The sequence below is a fragment of the Canis lupus genome, chromosome 12, assembly GCF_048164855.1.
Source record: "Canis lupus baileyi chromosome 12, mCanLup2.hap1, whole genome shotgun sequence".
Lineage (NCBI taxonomy): Eukaryota > Metazoa > Chordata > Mammalia > Carnivora > Canidae > Canis > Canis lupus.
The window spans coordinates 42,217,412-42,238,012 of record NC_132849.1 but is presented as its reverse complement, the minus strand read 5'-3'; the positions used below and the strand labels follow the sequence as shown (position 1 = coordinate 42,238,012).

General features: G+C 38.5%; 2 protein-coding genes across 5 annotated transcripts in view; one reads left to right on the top strand and one right to left on the bottom strand.

Annotated features, from left to right (window-relative positions):
* SPDYA (speedy/RINGO cell cycle regulator family member A) overlaps positions 1 to 972 on the top strand; it is a 34,739-nt gene extending 33,767 nt beyond the window's left edge. For all 4 annotated transcript variants that reach the window (XM_072771349.1, XM_072771350.1, XM_072771351.1 and 1 more), the window contains exon 7: positions 309 to 972. In XM_072771349.1, the coding sequence (XP_072627450.1) occupies positions 309 to 397 (89 nt within the window). In that variant the 3' untranslated portion in view covers positions 398 to 972. The remainder of the gene's footprint in view (positions 1 to 308) is intronic.
* Positions 278 to 20,119, bottom strand: TRMT61B (tRNA methyltransferase 61B). Its single transcript, XM_072768939.1, has 9 exons — positions 20,096 to 20,119; positions 14,511 to 15,797; positions 10,395 to 10,497; positions 3,495 to 3,598; positions 2,943 to 2,981; positions 2,437 to 2,528; positions 1,559 to 1,785; positions 788 to 865; positions 278 to 704 (listed from the first exon to the last, which is right to left on the bottom strand). Exons 1-9 carry the CDS (start codon positions 20,117 to 20,119, stop codon positions 661 to 663), a joined length of 1,998 nt encoding a protein of 665 aa, XP_072625040.1. The 3' UTR covers positions 278 to 660.
* Between the last annotated feature and the right edge of the window lie 482 nt (positions 20,120 to 20,601).

Below are 20,601 nucleotides of genomic sequence, written 5' to 3'. Positions count from 1 at the left end.
AAAAACATTATAATAAGTTCTTAAAACAATGTAGGGTAGATGCTAAGTAATTGGTGCCTATGAATAAACCTCTAATTCTGATATTCTTTCAAATTAGTTAAAATGATTTTGAGAAGGATAAAAGAGATTCAAGAATTACACCTTTTGTTGTAATTTTTAAGATGGTTATATCATTATCAGTTTTCTTCGTATTATTTACTATAATCCAGATTACTTTACTTCTTAAAATACATACAAGCCATTAAAATATGTACTTAAAATAAACAGATATATAAAATTTGTCTTAAAATCATTTTTTATTTTGGTAGCCAATGACCATCAATCAAACAAAGAAAAGAAAACTAATTTTATGAAGAAAGACAAATCTATGGAGTGGTTTACAGGAAGTGAAGAGTGAGATGGCTCAACTAAACCAATTTGGAATCATTAACTACAACATGTCAAAATAACTACAAGACAAGTGTCAAAATGAGACATTTAAACAGTTTTGAAATGTTACACATCTTACTTTAGCTTTTATTATTTTTCAAAATTATACGTAAAAGTTATACAAATCATAGTAAAAGCTAACAATTCCAATCTATGGAAGTAGTGATTCACAATATAAAGTTCTGTTTTGATATTTTTTCATCTTCCAATCAGTTGCTGTCATCTGAGGTACTACTCAGGTTGTGGTTTAAACTTCCTCAGCTTGACAAGAAAAGCTAATTTAAGGAAAGAAAAAGGTAAAGTTATTACAATAACCAGAAAAAAACATCACTTACTATGGCCTGAAAACATCACTCACCTGTATGACCAGTTTGCCAGTGTATAGGTCTAGCAATATAAGGAGATGATCCATATGGAAAATCAGAATGCGATTCTTCTGTTGTAGAACAAAATATATATTATAAGCTACATAAAATATTTTATATTTTGTTGACAAAACTGTTAAAATACAAATTACTGCCCTTTTATGGTTTTCTCTCAGAACTCATTTTTTCAGCATTTGTTTTGAAACTACTCTGCCAGTTATCTTACAGAAACAATTTGTCAAGGATTAAATGATAAACATATATGGTTTTATAACTAAATGGATAAGCCCATATATCATCAATTAATGGATATTTGAAAACTTGTTCATATCCTAAATAATGAGTACATACAACAAGGACCTAAATTTAGTTCTCTGAGGAATTCCAGTTGCTTTTTAGAATATTAGCTATTTGCATATCAAGTCCTATTAAATTCTTTCCCTTCAGTAATAATCACTGACCTAAATTTAAAATATCCTGTAATATATTTAAAGTATTGCATAAGCCAACTGCTTTGATACAAGCAAAATATGAATATCATACAAAGCTCAATTCTTCAAAGGTATCAAACTTTTACATAAAAGGCAAAAAAAGTCATTATTCTGTCCTTTAGAGATTTTAATTTCACAGAAGAAATACCATATTTCAATATCTCTAAGAGAACAAATCCCTGAGAAATAGTTTTATAATTATTGTTCAATACACTCACGAAGCTATTCTCCATTTATTATTGCAAACACATATGAAATAAAATTGAAACTCACCATGGTCATCCTCTTGAAACATCTCACCTTCAATTCTAATTTTCTTTTGAGAATGTAATTGTAAATCTGTGTTGATTTTAGGTTCTACTTTTTGAGCTAAAATTCCATTTTTCTGTTTTGCAAGGCAAACCAACCAATCTCTGACAATGACTTCACTTATCTTTTCACATGAGAGAGCAAGTTCACAGATGCGAATTCCATCTAACAGTTCAATAACCTGTGTGATGCTTTTAGAAAAAGTGAAAAAAAGTACTCTAAATTTCTACTAAAATAATAACTTGATACTTAAGTTCACTATACCTCTCAACCCAAATTTATTTATTTATTTATTTAAAGATTTTATTTATTTATTCATGAGATACACAGAGAGAGAGAGAGAGAGAGAGGCAGAGACACAGGCAGAGGGAGAAACAGGCTCCATGCCAGGAGCCCAACGTGGGACTCGATCCCGGGTCTCCAGGATCACACCCTGGGCTGAAGGCAATGCTAAACTGCTGAGCCACCAGGGCTGCCCTCTTAACCCAAATTTAAATGCTATAGTTAAACCAAGGGGGGAAAATACACATGCAAGTTCGAGCACATAATATGCAATTTCATAGAATACTAAGTAAAAAAATGCAGATTTTACATTACTGTTCAAATTATACTTTTAAAACTTTTCTTCTAAACTGTCAGAAGAAACGTCCATCTTATCATTCAGGTAAAGAGTGGTTTAAACAGCAATATAAATTTGTTGTGATATATATTGGTTCTTAAGTTTTACAAATTGACATATACACCTAATTCGATTATAAAATGAACACTGTAGCCAAGTCCTTAAGTCAAAATAAAAGTATGTTTAAAATCACATTACAAAGAAAAATAGCCACATTACTCACTTTGCTAGATATACAGCACACACACCGCCCTGTTTAAGATTTGGGTATAAAACAGGCAAAGCAACTTGAGGATTCAACATGTCCAAAACTACCTGTCAGGGGGAAGCAAATCAGGCAGAGTTTTGTTTAAACAAAGCACAGGTCTTCTTTCTTACTATTATAAAACTTTTAGAAAGCAATTACCCAGTTAAAGTTCTCATTTTTAAACTCTAATACTATTAACCATCATTTTGCTCTCTCAAAAAGATGTATTTATTATTATACAAAATGTCACAGTACTTGACTACAGGAAAATCATAATGGTTTGTCGTGCACTTGGCAATATCAACACTACAGGAATCTTTCTACAGCTACATCTAATATACACAAATGCATACATATATATAAAATTTTAATGATAGAGTTCAGCTTTTGGCAACAGAAATTCAAATTTTTTCAAATATGTATTTTTATGTTCAAAAGGAAAGTTATTAATTTGAGAGATTCTAAAATGCAAGAATCCTGACCTTTAGTTCTTTATTCTTCATCCAATTGCAGAATACAGGCTGTGTATTCACAAAGATGTCAAATGAATACAATGAGTATGTGAAATTTTTTTAATTCATTTAAAACAAAAACAAATATGCCCAAAATAGAAAATAAAGTTGCTTTTATTGATGGATAACTCTGAAAAGCTAAGAGTAGTTGGCACATCAACATATTACTAAATTAGAAATTATTCCATTATGTTTTTAAAAATAGTATTAATGGGTAATCATTAATTATTAATCCATTCACCAAATATTTACTGAGCACCTTCCATGTGCCAAGCATTTTGCTAAGTAGTAAGGATGTAACAGGAGCTTTCATTCCATTTTGTTTCAAGGGAACATATATTCTAATGAAGGGACAACCATTAAACAAAAATCCAAGAAGTATGTAAGTCACCGGAGGATAAGTGACATCAAGTATAGAATTATAAAACAGAATATGAGGGATAGAAACTAATGGAAGGAAGTGCTATTTTATTATACATAGGGTAGTCAGTGAAAAGACCTGAAGATGATGATTAAGCTTACCCTGTGGAAATTTAGGGGGGAAGTATACTCCAGATGGACAGAACAGCAAATACAAATACTCTGAGGTTGTAGGATACTTGGTGAGTCTGAGAAGGCCACTGTCGCTGCAGTGGAGACAAAAGGGGGAAAATTGTAATAAGAGATGAATTCTGAGTGTACAATTCAGTGGCATTAAGTACATTCTGACTTAATTTTTAGATGTAAACAAAGAAAAGACTGAGAGAAGGCGAGGAAGGATGATGGTGACCTGGTATAGCAAATAGCACTGGATGTGATAAGTATATATTTTGAAAAGGTAGAACCAATTAGAATTAGGATTGGTTGTAGGATAAAGAGAAAGAGGAGTCAGGATGAATCCAGTGTTTTTAGCCTAAGCCACTGAAAGAATGAGGGAAATGGTAAAGACTATGGGAGGGGCAGGCTTAGCAGAAATAATCAAGAATTCAGGTTTGGACAGGAGTTTAAAATGTTTATCAGATCTCAAGGAAAGATCTCAATGACTGAATCAAAGGGTTAACATGATAAACATAAATGGGCTTCTTTGGCTGTAACTACAGAGTTTGCCTATGTTATTGATAAGGACCACAAATCAGAAAACCAAGAAACCTGCCAATCCTCTTGAATATTCTCAACATTTCCGTTCATCCAGTCACTCAAACCTCACTTGTTGGGGTCATCATTTTCTTTACCTCAAATTCTCTTTTGAGAATCATTGGGGTTTTGATGTTTCTGTCTGGAAAATTATCCAGCCCCAGAAACCTTATCTATTTGGCATTTCTCAAATTCATCGGGCTGTTAATGCCTTAGATCAGAACCTCATTGTTGTAACATTGTAACCTGTTGTAACCTGTTGTAACATTACAATAGCTTTCTACATAGACTCAGCCTCATTCTTCCACCAGAATTACTCTAAAATGGAAGAATATACTTATCTTGAGGAGTACTGAGTAACATTTGGAATTGCTGAATCACTACATTGTATACCTGAAATGAATTGTGGTATGTTAACGATAGTGGAATTAAAAAAAAATTACTTTAAAATAGGAATCTGCTAAGAATCTAAAACAGGAATCTAAAACATTCTGCTCCTCTACTTAGGAACTCATCAACAGTTCCCATTATCTGTAAGATAATGAATGTCTCTATGCCCTAGCTTAATATACATACAAATATCCTTCATTATCTAGACGATTAAGACTGCATTTACAGCTTCATCTCATGATACCCAATTTCTACAGCCATGGTGTTCCATGCTTCTGAGTCTTTCCAGTAATTGTTTACATGTCTATCTTCTAGAATGCTAAATGTATAAATTCACTTTCGTCTTAGCATAGTACATGGCACATGGCAGGTCTTTAATAAATGTTTATTGAATTAGAAACAGTAGTTCAATAATTCAGAGATAGATGATAATCCAGCAGGTAGATGAGTAGGGTACATTTCATGAAAGAGATCATGACCTTTGATCTAAACTTTAAAGAGAAAACAGAATTTAAACAGGTAGAGAGAAGGAAGGAAATAATGATGAAAATCATAGCTAATATTTCTTTAATGCTTACTATATACCAGGTACTGTTCTATGCACTTTATATGAAATATCTTATTTAATCCTCAACACCTCTATGAAATATTATCATCATTCCTGTTTAATATGTGAGGGGCCTGGGCACAGAAAGTTTAAGTAACTTATCCAAGATCTTCTTGGCTATTATGGGAACCAGGCTGAATGGACCACAAAACTTAGTTCCCTCTTCCCCTCTCCCTTTCTCTCCTCAGATAATCACTGTCCTGAAGTTGGTAATGTTCCCAAATAATTTATACTTTTATGACATATGTCTATAGCTATAAACAGTACCATGGTACTGTTTTGCATAGTTTTAAATTTTAGATATATATGGCCATTCCATACATACTCTTTTATAATGCTTTTTTCCACTAAGCACCATGTCTTTGAGATTTACTGATATAAATACAGTACATTTATTTCACTATGTTAAATAATACTATTTTTAGTATTCCACGTGTCCATTCATCTTCTGATGGTTAGGCTTTTAAAAATTTGTTAAAAATATTTTATTAGCCATTTTTTTCTCCTTTTGTTCTCCTTTGTGGTTTAATACCTTTTATGTTCACCATCATTTTGGATTGCAGGGGTATGGATCCTCCTATGTTTTCTCATACTGAGAACCATGTGTAACTATTTGGCACTATTACTCAAGAGAGTTCACCCAAATAAATCTAGTAAGGAACATTCTTTTAATTGTTTTAAAGATTTTATTTATTTATTCACGAGACACACACAGAGAGAGAGAGAGGCAGCCACACAGGCAGAGGGAGAAGCAGGCTCCATACAAGGGAGCCCAACACAGGACTCAATCCTGGGTCTCCAGGATCACGCCCTGGGCTGAAGGTGGCGCTAAACCGCTGAGGCACCCCCCCCCCCCCCCCCCCCAGGGGCTGCCCACATTCTTTCTTTTAGATCAGGGATGATTCAGCAGGTTTCTACAAAGCTCCAACAATATCATTAAAATCCTCTTTTGTCCTTCATGATCATCAAGCAAATTTCAGATGATCAATTAACCTCTCAGGTATCTGTAACATTCTAACAGTCTTATGGATGGCCTATGTAGAAAAATTTCTTTTCTTCTGGCCCTTACTGAGCTGTAATATGCAAGCCAAACAAGGATAAGGAAAAAGAACTGTGGTCTTTGTGTCCAGGAATCTGTGTCACCAAAACTACAGACTTTAATATTAGAGATGGGAACCAGTCCTGATTTTAAAAAAGTCTCCTCTTTCTTCATTTTTCAACTAGTTTCCCTCATAAATGTCCTAAAGTAATTCAACTTTCCAAACAGCCAATTAAAAAAAGCAAAGACAACCTAGACCTCAGTCTCTGGTGCCAAGCTATGAAATGATAATGAAATCATCAAGGATAAGGTAACTTACACTAGAATTCTGAAACTCTGAAGCCAACTAATACCTCCATGTCCCACATCTCTACCATCATTGGTCACAGCCTAAAATATCCCTTCATCATCTATCCTTTTATCTTCATATTTCTCTGCTGCTTCTCCCCAGCTCAATCTTTCACCATTCCTGCACCTCACAAATCCATCTACTCCACTTTCTGAAGCTATGTTCATAGTAAATGCCTCTAACCTCAATATTTTAAATGAACACTCATCGACATCTTCATGTTAACTGTCTTAAGATGCCTGTGGCCTGGTTCCCTCACAAATGAGGGCCATTTATTCCCCCAAATCTCACAACGTGAGGTCAGGCTCTGGGATCAATCAATATGCTCCCAATGCTGCTCCTAAATTATTATTCCTTTATCCTAGAAATGGTGAGGTTCATGATGTTCAACTATTCCTCTTACTATCTGGTCATTACTCCAGACTTAGTAACAGCTTTGGCACCTGATTCAGTATGTCTCTCTGCTCTAAATTCTACCATAATATTAAAGGAAAATATTCCTCCCTACTTCTACAAATAGAAACAGGGCAAATAATGAAGGAAGAGCCTTTTCCATACAAAAGAAGTGCAATCCTTGTTTTCTATGTAGTCAGTATTAGATAATACCATAGGACCCACTTTAGAAAACTTACCGCATCAAATATTAAAGATTTTACATCTTCAGTTGCTCCTGAAATATCCTTATGAATAAAATTCACATTGTCTGGCCACTCTTCTACATGACTCATTTTCCATGAATCACACCAATTTTTATAATTCTTCTTAGCCAATTCATGGTGGTCTTTTCGTATTTCAAAGCTTATGACTCGTCCTTGTGCTCCAACTTAATTAAAAGAATTTATGATATTTTATTGATTCATTTCACAAAAGTAAAAGAATGTAAAAAACTATAATACAAAGGTATTACACTGATGTGAAAAAATAATTCAAATACTTCAGGGTTACAAAACTATCCCATCCCAGATCCTTAATCAATCTTCCTCTTCAGAGGCAACCATATCACCAGTTATTTACCCTTCACAAGATAGTTGGTGCCTATATAAGTGTGCAAAGTGTCTCTCCCTATTTTTAACATACTTTAAAACATACATGTGTTATATATACTATCCCATACACTTTCCTTATACTTACTAATGTTACTTCAGTGATTAATGATCTACTATGTTCTTTTTAAGAGCTATTATGTGGGATCCCTGGGTGGCGCTGCGGTTTGGCGCCTGCCTTTGGCCCAGGGCGCGATCCTGGAGACCCCGGATCGAATCCCATGTCAGGCTCTCGGTGCATGGAGCCTGCTTCTCCCTCTGCCTGTGTCTCTGCCTCTCTCTCTCCCTCTGTTACTATCATAAATAAATAAAAATTAAAAAAAAAAAAAACTATTATGTTCCATTGTATGGCTATGTCATAGTTTATTTAACCAGTCACCTACGGATGAACATTTAGCTTGTTTTTAGTCTTAAACAATATTGCAATGAAAATTATGTTGCCTAAACCTTTTTATCAATGAAAAGACAAAGTCTTTAAAATGAAATTACCAGTTCAAGAGGTATGTGAATTTTTTATTTTGAAAATTATTACCAAATTCTCCTCCCAAAGAATAATACCAATTTACACTCTACCAACAAGGTAGTAAAGCACCTATTTCTCCATACTTTCTCCAACAAAGAGTTTTCAAACTTTTTATCTCTGTCAATCTAAAAACTGAAAATAGTTTATCATTTAGTTGTAATTTACATTTCTTTTGTTACAGATGAAGTTAGTCATTTCATATATTTAAAAGATATTTGCATTTTTGTATATGCCTAAAGAAAAACTGTTTAGCATAGTAATAGTGCAGTTTCTACAGAAGACTACTTACAGGGCAGCCCTGATGGCTCAGTGGTTTAGTGCCACCTTCAGCCCAGGGCATGATCCCGGAGACCTGGGATCGAGTCCCATGTCAGGCTCCCTGTGTGGAGCCTGCTTCTCCCTCTGCCTGTGTCTCTGCTTCTCTCTCTGTGTGTCTCTCATGAATAAATAAATAAAATCTTTAAAAAAAGAAAAAAAAAAAAAAGACTACTTGCATTTTAGTTAAAGGCAATTAATTCTCCAGCCACCTCTATTTGAGGTGATTTGATATCATTTGGGAGCTGTTCTAGATCAATAAATCTATTATTTACTCATGAAAAGTTTAAATTCTAGGATGTCTTTTGAAATATAACTCCAGCTGCAATTCACCATGTTCTCAAGGCAGAGAAATTAATGTTAACAATAGCATAAGCTAAATAATTGGAAAAGAAAATTATGGAGAAAAAAAATCCATCCCAAAGGTAAATAGCAATAATTTCTTGATCACTCATAGTTTGGGACTATTCATGCCATGACACCACTGATACTACAGATATTAGAAATATGGGCACTCCTCTGCTCACACAAATTTTTATAAATTCACTCTTAAATGTATTTAGGATTCAGTCATTGATTGTGAAGAAATGACTGCCTTTAACTATGTACAGAAAAGAAAAAAAAAAAAAAAAAAGATTTGAGGAGGCCAGAATGAATTTCTGACCTAGCATAAACTGGATTATGTTTGTATGTGATGGCATTAGGTGAAAGAACAAAAGGTTTAAGTTCAGTTCGGTATACTTCTATTTGTATTCTTTATAAAATCTACCCATATACACATACAACAGCTCTAGCAAAGCTGATTATTTAAGAAATAATGCACTAATAAAGAACAATATGATCCAAAAAGAAAAAAAATGTACCCAAAGAGAGTGCAGTCACTATTCAGCAGTCTATCATTAGCTGAGGAAGGACAATTTCACAGGCAGCCAGAGCAGCCAAAGCAACCTTAACACATACAGGAATTAAGTAGGCAAAGGAAGAGAGCAATAATAAATTAAAAGTAACCAGAAATCAAGTGATGGGAACATGAACAGATATTTATGTTTACTGTTCATCTCTTGATTTTTGGTTAGGTGCTACCCTCAATCAAGCAAGACTTTTACCAACTGACAATTTTGAGACTTTCTTAAAGAAAGGAAGACTCTATATGATCTAGCTTTAATAGTTCTATATTATGATTATTTATAAACACCAACTATCATTCTTTGCCCTTAATAGTATATGATTCTTTCCCAGCAGCTGACCACCCTCTACCTTCTATTTCTCTCATACTGAATATTCATCTGGAATTATTATTAACAAAAATATGCACACATATGCACCAAAAAACAAATATAAGAATGTTCAGAGCAGCACTGTTATAATATTCAACTCAAATGCCCATTAACAGAATGGATAAGCTGTGATTTGTTTACAAAATGGAGTAACTACACAGCCACTAAAATGAAAGAACTACTGTTATATGCAATAGCTGACTCTCACAAACAGATTTTTGAATGAAAGGAGCCACATTCAAAAGAGTACATACTGTATGTTCCTTTTATACAATGCTCAAAGCAGGCAAAACTAATCAATGATGATAAAAGGCAAAATAGTGGTTATCTTTGGGGAGGATTATGACTAAGGAGAATGAGGAGGTTTCTGTAAAGCAACAATATTCCCTGTCTTGATCTGGGTGATAACTACTTGAGTATGGTCACTATGTTAAAAATTCTCTGAGTTCTAAATACTTATGATCTGTGAACTATAGCTGTGTTAGGTCCAAATAAGTTTAGCTTAAAAAAAAAAAAGAAGAAGAAGAAGCAGCTTTAAAAAACCTGGAGGGAGCAAGAGAAAGCACCGAAAATGGAGATGAATAGAGAGAATGACTAGAATAAACGTACAAGGTGGATAAATAGTTGCTTGCATTTGATTTCAAGGAGAATGCTATTACAAAGTTATGTAAATATTTTCTAAAACATCTTTATCCACTTAACTTTCTGTTGTTATGAGTGTTTTCTTTGCCCATCTAAATTCAGCTCATTTCTCCCAATCTCTTACCTGCTTTGGATAAAAATAAGCTCATTCCACCAGAGCCTGAGCCAGCTTCCAAAACAGTATCACCTGGGTGGATATCCATCATCAACAGTATCATACTCACATCCTATAATTGAAAGAGAGTATGAGTGACTCAGTGACCAATAAATATGTACTAAGTACAGACTCTTATCAAACACTACATTGGAGTCGGAGAAGAAACGAGTGAAAAAAAAAGGATTAAAATCTGGCCTGCCCTACCAAGAGTTGATCTTTTACTTGGTGAAATAAGAGATTCAAGAATCAATTAGCAAAGCAGCACTACAGCAAAATACCAAAATTATAGACAATAAGTGGCAATAGTTCAGAGAATAGAGATATCAGCAGAAGGCCTGAACAGTGTTAAAAGAGGTACAATAAGCACAGTCTGCCCATCTCAGAAGAAGAGAAAAGGAGAAAACTGAATGCCAGGCTAAAGCATTTGAACTTGACCTGGTCAGTAACTGGAGCATGTCACAAAGGTAATAAATGGCATTTTATGAAGATTAATCTGACAGGGAAATGCAGGATATACTAGAGAAGAGAAAAATTAGAGGCCAGTGGAAGACCAGTTAGGAAGTTATTACATAATCTCTGCATGAAAGGAAACGAACTTCTTATTTAGGATTAGGATACCAGTAATATATAGGAGGACCTATTTCACAAATGCTATAATTAAAGAATTGTTAACAGGAATATCATGGATGATAGTAATAAGGGCTATTTATTGAAACTTTATCATGTATGTGCCAGGGTTAAATATGCAAATTGCTTTCATAGTCTTGTTTAATCAGGATAATAATATAAGAAAAGTATCATCACTCCCATTATATAGACAAATCAAAGAGGTTAAGTAATTTCCCCAAAGTCACAAAGCCAGGAATTAAGTGGGCAAGTCAGAAGAAGAACAGATGTCGAACGCAAAAAGACCACGATGTGATACAGAGAATTTTTAACATTAGGATTTATTTCAACACTCCGCAACCAACCTTTCAAAGCTGCTAAGAAATAAGCAGCACATCTAGGAAGTTTTTACTAGCTTTTCCTTCTTTGGGAAAAGCTGTTGTGAAAATTCTTCAAGAGGAGGGTTTCTAGAACCCTTTCAAGTCACGGAAACTTCTATATTAAATATAAGTTTCATTGCACAAGAATTTTAACAGGTACAGTTGTCTAATTAGAAACCAAAATGTATTTCTGAAATGCAGGACTAAGGCTTGGACCGGATGATGCACAGACACACAACTTTTAAGCTGTATTAGTCCAAAAGTTTCATTCACAAATACTGAGTCTTGCACACATACATACTCTCCTACATGCCAGGCACCTGAGGGTAGAGCAGGGAGGAGTACAACTTCATACAGAAGTGGAAGCAGCTTCAGTAGTCATATCACTGAAATGTCCTGCAGAAGGCAGTTCTATTTTCTTGAATTATTCACATAAGATAAAGAATCTTACTACCACGAAATAAAAAACTTTAGCATGCTTTAGCTTTTGCTTCCTGCCATTTATGTTAGATGGTCTCAAGGGGATGAGTTTTCTAGATTGGATTTCACTATATACATCCTAGCAATTTCAGTTCAAAACTTGAGTGGGACATTAGCACTTAATTCATTTCCCTGCCTCTTCCCAAAAGGGATTTAAAGCTATGGGGAGAGTCCTCCAAAGTTATGACTATCATTCTACTATTGAGTTTTCTGCACATTTTAGAATCTCATGAAAGAACAACCCTTTTAAACTTACATTTTTTTCTCAACATGAATTCCAATCTCTTTCCAGATTAATACACTAATATAAATCTAATCCTCACCCTAAGTTTCGATAAGTGGGCTGCACTTTAGGGTTCATTAAATTGCAACAATTTCTACTCCCCAGTTGTTCTTCTATAAGTGCTACAATCATGGACATCAGCAGAAAAGATTAATTTAAAAATTGGAGAGTGGGAGCACCTGAGTGGCTGTTGGTTAAGCATCTGACTCTTGGTTTCAGCCCAGGGCATGATCTCAGGATCGTGAGATCAAGCCATGAGATCAAGCCCCAAGTCAGGCTCCACACTCAGCACAGAGTCCTCTGCCCCCTGCTCTCTCTCTCTTAAAATAAATAAAACCTTTTAAAAAACTAAAAAATAAAAATTGGGGGAGTGTTTTCCATTTTATATTTCTACTCCAAACCTAAAAGTGCTTGATACTGACCAATGTGAAATATCAACTCTTCACAAGTAACTGTTAGGAAGTTTATTTAAAATCACTCCCACAAAAAAACAAATAAAATAAAATTATCCCACAGACCCACTTTTACTGTTAAGACAAACTATGTAATTCTAACACGGAGACCAGCTTTCAAATCAATTGAGGTACCTTAAAAAGCACTTCAAAGTTGTAAAGGTTGAAGTCAAATTTCCTGCAGCCACCATTTGGGAAATGAAAAAAGAAATGAACAGTTAGCATATCCAGTATTTAAATTCCTCCTTAAGATGGAGCACTAGGACTTTTATCTGTGACAAATGGAAAGGCAGAAAGTGCACTAAAGATTTATCTTTATAACTTTATAAAATATAACTATTCTCTTACAGTTTTGTCTAGTGGGAGGAAAAAGATGTGGGGAAGCAAGATGAAATTACAAAAAAAAAAATTTTTTTGTGGTTAGACTGAACAGTCAGAAAAGATAAAGTTTCCGTCAAGAGTTTATGATACCCCATTGGTCTAATGTCTCCAAAAAGGTTTTCTTGGTTCCTAGGTGGACCTCGTAAAATATAAATTGGATTCCCACTTAGAACATTCCAAGGCCCCAAGGCACATGGAATAACCACATCTCATACCACTCTCTCCCTCACCTCACTCAGGCCCTAATAGGAAAATATCTGCACTACTCTTCCCTGTGCGACAATACTGGGCTCCTGGATCTTTGCATGGCTGGCTTTTCCTTAATTAGGTTTTGTATGAAAGGTAGTATGACAGTATGAAAGGTAGTATGACACCTTCTCTAACCATCTGACAAAGTATTCTCCCCCAGGTCACCCAGCATGTTGTTGTTAACCTATTTGTCTTTATGAATCTATTTGTCTTCCTGGCACTTAGCACTACCTGAAATTATTCTTTCATTTACTTGTGTGTTGTCATCCTCTCTAGGGTGTAACATCTAGGTAGAGAGTGAGGAATGGGGGCAGCCCCGGTGGCTCAGTGGTTTAGTGCCGCCTTCAGCCCAGGGCGTGATCCTGGAGACCTGGGATCGAGTCCCACATCGGGCTCCCTGCACGGAGCCTGCTTCTCCCTCTGCCTGTGTCTCTGCCTCTCTCTCTCTGTCTCTCATGAATAAATAAATAAAATCTTAAAAAAAAAAAAAAAAAAAGAGTGAGGACTGTGGCTCATCACCATACCTTCCCTGAATATAGAGGATAGGCAGTTATTAGCTGAATAAATGATGAACGACTCCTCATCCGGGGATAGAAGGAGTCGTTACAATTACAAAGGAACACTCTACTCAAGGACCTTGACTATGATTAAGAAGTGAAATAAACCAGTAGCAATGGACAATTAGTATAAAGTAGTAACAAGAACTAGGCAGTTAATTTATTATAAAGAATTCTCTTATGCTTCGTGTTTAATGTTAGCTTTTTTGTTGTTGTTGTTAGCTGTTTTAATACAAAACTCTATTTTTCCCCTAAAGATTAAAGCACAGTAACATATCTATCATCGACAAGATATACCCCTAGCAACATGCCTTATTATTAAACGATGATGATAATATCTCCATAACGGTACCAAAAGAGTTGAACATCCTCCAGTCCTGAATTTGCAAACTTAAGGGTCATGGGGAACAAACAGGAGCACTCACGTGCCTAGTTGCTCCACATAACTCTATGCAGCAGGTCAACAGTGTCTTCACTTTACAGATGAGAGAATCTACGCTCCCAAACTAAAAATGAGAGGTGGCTCTTTCCTCCTAAAATCAGCAATCACAAAATACGTAAAAACTCCCATGCACTGTGTTTGTTTTTTAAGTCTGAGGGCAGTAAGAACCTTAAACGTTCTGAGATGCGCTTCAAACTGCAGTTCCGCTCCGGAGCCAGTCCGTAGCTAGTTCCCTAAGGTAAGGTAGCATTACCTTAGGGTACGTTATGGCCGGGCCTCTTTTCATCAGCAATACGTAGTCCTCCAAAGCCGGCCTCCTCAGCGTGAAGTGCTTACCAGAGGAGCTCCTCAGCCTCTGGCCGGGAAGCCGCCCCACGATCTCGCTGAACGGGACCGCTCCCCAGCTACTATTTAAGTGTCCGGCGTTACTCAGCCTAAATAATTTCCTAAACTGTGTTTCCCGCTTCCCAGTCTCCGCCAAGATGAGCTCCCCGACGCGAAAGGGCCCCTCTCTGCAAGCTGCGGAGCAGGGAGAGGGGCCCGGGAGCCCTTCCACCTGGGGCACGGCCTGGGCCGGAGAGGGCGGAGAGGGCGGCAAGGGCCCCCGGGGCCCCCGGGGGGCGGGGCCGGGCTGGCCTGGGCCCCCGCTCGAGTCCTCGCGCTCCCGGGAGGGTGGCTCCTCCTGCGGCGTCGGCAGCCCGAGGCTTTCCCCGGAGGAGAGACATCCGATCCCGGGGCCTGGCGCGCGCGGACCGAGACTCGGAGGCGACTCTATGCCGGGAGCCTTCCTCCGTGGCGGTCCGCGCCGTCCCTCCCCGTCCGGCTCGTGCGCAGCCGAGGGTTCGCCGCACAGCGCCCGCGCTGTCTCCAGGGGCTCTTGCCCAAGGCCGCGCAGGGCCGGAGGAGCCCCGCGCCCCAGCCACCTCCGGAGGCGCCGCAGCCGCAGGAAGGCCGGACCTCGCCGCCCGGCGGACAGCATGGTGTGCGGCGCCCGCGACGTCGCACACGAGTGACGTGAGCCCGGCGAGGCCCCCTCCCCGCGGGACGCGCTGACGCAGCCGCCTCGGGCACCCGCAGGCTTTTCCGCCGGAGGAGCTCGGCAGCGGCGCGTGCGCGTGCGCGTGCGCGTGCGCGGAGGGGCGGGGCAGTGCGCGCGGGGGGCTCGGGGCTCGGGGGCTGCGGGGTGCCGCTCGGGACCCCGAGAGCGAGCCCCTCTCCCCGGCACCGGCACGTTTTCTCCTCGGAATGTGGGCAGAGAAGCCAGCGGCCGCCGACAGATCTCCACCCGCCTCGGCCCGGGGACGGGAGGCGCGGGAGGGGCAAGGCCGGCCCGAGCGCGGAACAAACTGCAGCTCCGGGCCCCGGCCGGCCCGCGGCTCCTCGGGAACGCGAGCGGCACGTGGCCACCCCCAGATGCGCGGGTGAGAAGGCCACGGGATGCGCCTGAGCCTCGCCGTGTGCGCAGGCCGCCCGCAGCCCGCGTCCCTTGCCCGCTGACCGCGCAGTCCTCCCCTGCCCGCCCTGGCAAGCCTCTGCCCGGCTGCACGGGCCCCGGGGAGTGACAGGGCTCGTGGGGGGCTTGCGTAGCACGGTCGTTTCTGAGTCGTTAAAACAGCGGTTGGGGCAGCCCGGGTGGCGCAGCGGGGTGGCGCCGCCTGCAGCCCAGGGCCTGATCCTGGGGACCGGGGATCGAGTCCCACGTCGGGCTCCCTGCAGGGAGCCTGCTTCTGCTCCTCTCTCTCTCTCTCTCTCTCTCTCTCATGAATAAATAAATAAATAAGATATTTAAAATAAAATGTAACGGTTAATCTACTACCCCCTAAAACTAAATAGAATCATCTTGAAGGCGGGGGTGGGGAGGTGGGGAGCCACGGCCCTTGCTAAAACGGTTGCAGGGCAAAAGGAGGGGCTGAATTTAATCCCCTCAAGATTCATGCCTTGAAGTCCCAATTCCCAGTACGTCCGTTGGGGATAGGGTTAAAGAGATAACTAAGTTAAAATGAAGTCATTAGCGTGGGACTTAATTCACTGTGAGGAGCGTGCTTAGGAGGAAAGGCGATTAGAACACAGGCACGCCGGGAGGACCTGCAGATGTCCAGCTACAAGCCAAGCAGAGTGGCCTCGGAAGAAACCAAACCTGCCGGCAGCTTGATGTTGGACTTACATGCTCCAGAACTGCGAAAAAATAAATTTGTTGTGTAAGAAGGGAAAAAAAAAATACATTGCCTGTATTTTCTGATTTTTTTTTATTATTAAGGATTTTTATTTATTTTATTTGAGAGAGAGAGCACGAACAGGAGGAGGGGCAGAGACAGAGAGGGAGAAGCAGACTCCCAGCTAAGCAGGGATCAGGACCTAAGCAGGGATCAGAGGAAGGCAGACGCTCAATGACTGAGCCACCCAGGGGACCCCTGATTCTTTTTTTATTGGATTGCTTAAAAAAAATCTTTTATTCTAGGAGCACCTGGGTGGCTCAGTTGGTTGAGCATATGCCTCTTGGTTTCTGCCCTGGTCATGATCTCAGGGTCCTGGGATGGAGCCCACATAGATCTCCCCTTCTCCTTCTCCCTCTCCCTCTGCTCCTCTCCCTGCAATCCTTCTCCACCCCCCTCAAATAAATAATATTTTTTTAAATAATTTACTCTAGGTTTTGGCACCCCACCCCAAAAGAATTAAATAGAAATACATTTCTTTCATTCTAAAAACGAAACCAGAAAAAAGGACTTTGGACTACAAAAGAGCCGACGTTAAATATCACAAACATGTTTAATATTAGTTCACTTGGCAAAAGTTTATTGAGGGTTTGACAATACCAAGCACATTAGATATTTACTTCACTTAAGTTTACCACACCCCTGTGTTAGAAATAAGTATTCCTGCTTTATGCATAAGAAAACTGACACGGGGAGAGTAAATGATTTTGGCACCATCTGGTAGTTGACAAGTGGCATGGCAGGGTTTCTGACCTAGGTCAGTCTGGTTCAGCAGTCCATGTTCTTTGTACTGTAGCACCCCTTCTCAAAGGCCAGTCAACAGTACAATTGAATTTAAAGTCTAAATATGCTCAAAGGGCTATGAACTTAGTTTAAATTTGATAAAAATAAGTCTTGTTATTACTTTTGAAGACATAAAGTAATGCTTTCTGAACTGTGCTTTCTAAACCATCAGCCACCACAAACTCCGTTATCAGGATTTCTCTCTCTCTCAGGCCTAGAAGTGAACAAACTGCTCTCCTTCCACCCAGACTTTACGTCTCACTTCTGGTTTTGATTTTTATTTAAGATTTTATTTATTCACGAGAGGCCCAGAGAGAAGTTAAGACACAAGTAGAGAGAGAAGCAGTTTCCCTGCAGGGAGCCCAATGCAGGACTCGATCCAGGACCCTGGGATCAAGACCTGAGCCAAAGGCAGGCGCTCCACCACTGAGCCACTCAGGCGTCCCTCGATTTGTTTTTTTAAGAAAGTTTTTATGACCAACATTTTTATTATTACTGTCAAATAAGGGCCAGAGTTGGGGTTTCTTTTAAAGATTTTATTTATTTATTTGAGAGACACAGGAAGAGAGGCAAGAATATAGCAGAGGGAGGAGAAGCAGGCTCCATGCAAGGAGCCCCATGGGGGACCCGATCCCAGGAATCCAGGATCACACCCTGAGCCAGATGCTCAACTGCTGAGCCACCCAGGCGTCCCATGTTGGAACTTTCTGATTCCTAGGCCCTACTAATGGTTTTAAAATTTAGCATTCCTAATTTGTTATCTCTTAAAAACGATTAAATGAAAAAAAAAGAAAAAAAACGATTAAATGATTTTTGGCTGTTATTTAAGAAGGAGTAGGACTCGAAGAGAAGATATATTGATAATATGGGAAATAAATTTACATATCTTTGATTTCTAAGATAAACTGTAAGGAGTAAATGGCATCCCATTTTATTTCTGAATAAGACATGGGGTTATAAATATTTTGTTATATACACATCTAATGAAATACATTAATATGTGTTGAAAAATATAATTATTCCTTATTCATGATCTTTCAAAGCATTTAAGCTAAAAAAAAAAAAAGTCACTATGTGTGCCTTTTTATTTTTGGTTATACTTTTCCTTTTCCTTCTGTCTCCCCTATGAAACTGTCAGCCTACACTCTGAAACTATTACCTGAGGATATGAGACATCATCAACTTGTCACATTTGTTATAAGGCCAGAAAGACACTGTCTTCTAGTAGCATTTAGTCAAGCAATTACTTTAAAGTCCAAATAGCTATCAAGAAGTACTATGGCTGATGGCTGCCATCTAAAAATCTCCAGTAAAAGTAGATCACTAGTTCTAATTCCACAAATGTTGTCCTTTACCTATTTGTGCGTGTGTGTGAGTGTGTGTGTGTGTGTGTTTCTTTCTACTGTTTTGTATACTTTCCCCTCATCCTTCAGGTATCAGCTTTGCCAGAATGGTGAAAATGAGAGAAATGCCTCTCCTTTGTGCTCCTGACATATCCTGTTTTTAGACCAACCCCCGACGGTGCATGTCAGATTACATGAAATCGTTGTTTATTTACCAATTCCCAAGTAGGATAAAATTGTAGAGAGGACTGTATTTAATTCATCATTATAATTCCAGTACTTGTCATAGTGCCTGGAACCAGATATATCCTCAAAATATATTTGTTGAATAAATGAATGAAGAAAGCAGGAAATGAGAAAACCAGCAGTCCTGATATGTAGGTGCCTCTACTGAATAATTCAGCGTGCAAGTACAGTTCAAATATATTTAATAGTTGTGTATTTTATTGTGTATCTTTACATGTATTTAGAATTTATTTTATTTTTTTTGAAGATATTATTTACTTGAGAGAGTGAGAGAACACACACAAGCAGGGGAAGGAGCAGAGAGAGAAAACCCAATGCTCCAATTCCAGGACCCTGAGATCATGACCTGAGCTGAAGGCAGATAGATCCTTAGCCCACTGAGCTACCCAGGCGCCCTAGGTATTTAGAATTTAATAGAACTTGGTGGGATGAGCACTGGGTGTTATGCTATATGTTGGCAAATTGAACTCCAATAAAAAATTAATTAATTAATTAATTAATTAATTAATTAATTTAATAGAACTGTTGACGTTCATAATTTTTAATTTTTTAATTTTTTTTCTTTATTTATTTGAGAGAGGGGATGAGCAAGAAAGAGAGCATGAGCAGGGGCAGAGAGGAAGAAGCAGACTCCCCTGCTCAGCAGGGAACCTGACTTGGGACTCAATCCCAGGATCATGACCTGAATGAACTGAAGCCAGACAGACATTAACGACTGAGCCACCCAGATGCCCGAGTTCATAATGGTTTTAGAATTTCAGTGAAAGATAAAGTAACCAAATCTGAGAATATAACTGCTTTTCTCTTGCCTTTTCATTTGTTTCCCCAGTTGCTACTGAACTTGAATCTGGATTCTGTAGAACTCCTCCAGGATTTACTGTTGTGTATTAGAAATTGGAGGAATCAACTGAAGGATGTGAAAAGGCACAAACCTCTAGTTATAAAATAAGTAAGTCCTTGGGATCCCTGGGTGGCGCAGTGGTTTGGCGCCTGCCTTTGGCCCAGGGCGCGATCCTGGAGACCCGGGATCGAATCCCACGTCGGGCTCCCAGTGCATGGAGCCTGCTTCTCCCTCTGCCTATGTCTCTGCCTCTCTCTCTCTCTCTGTGACTATCACAAATAAATAAAAAATAAATAAATAAAATAAAATAAGTAAGTCCTGAGGATGTAATGTACAACATGCTGACAATAGTTAATAATATTGTGTTGCATATTTGAAAGTTGCTAGGAAAGTACATCTTAAAAGTTCTTACACTGTCTTGATACTGTTGCTTCATTGTTAGTTTTGAAATCAGGTAGTATGAGTATATCAACTTGTTTTTCTTTTAGATGATTGTTTCACTTAGCATAAGGATTAATTTAAGAATCAATTTCTACAAAAAGTTCTGCTAAGATTCTGATATGATTTATATTGAATTTACAGAACAAATTGAGTAGCATTGCTGTCTTGAAAATATTAACTTTATCAATTAATGAACACTCAATGTCTTTTCATTTATTTACTTCTCCTTTGAGTTCTCTCAGCAATATTTTAAACTTTTTAGAAAACAAGTCTCGAACTTTTGTTAATTTTTTCCCAATTATTTTATTCTTTCTGGTGCTATTGAAAATGGAATCATTCTCAATTTAATTTTGATTGTCCACCAATAGAATGCAGAAATACCATTGGTTTTGAATGTTTATCTTGTATCTTGAGATGTTGGTAATTTGTTAGTTTTAGATTTTTTTGTGTGAGTTCCTTGAAATTTTCTATAAGTCA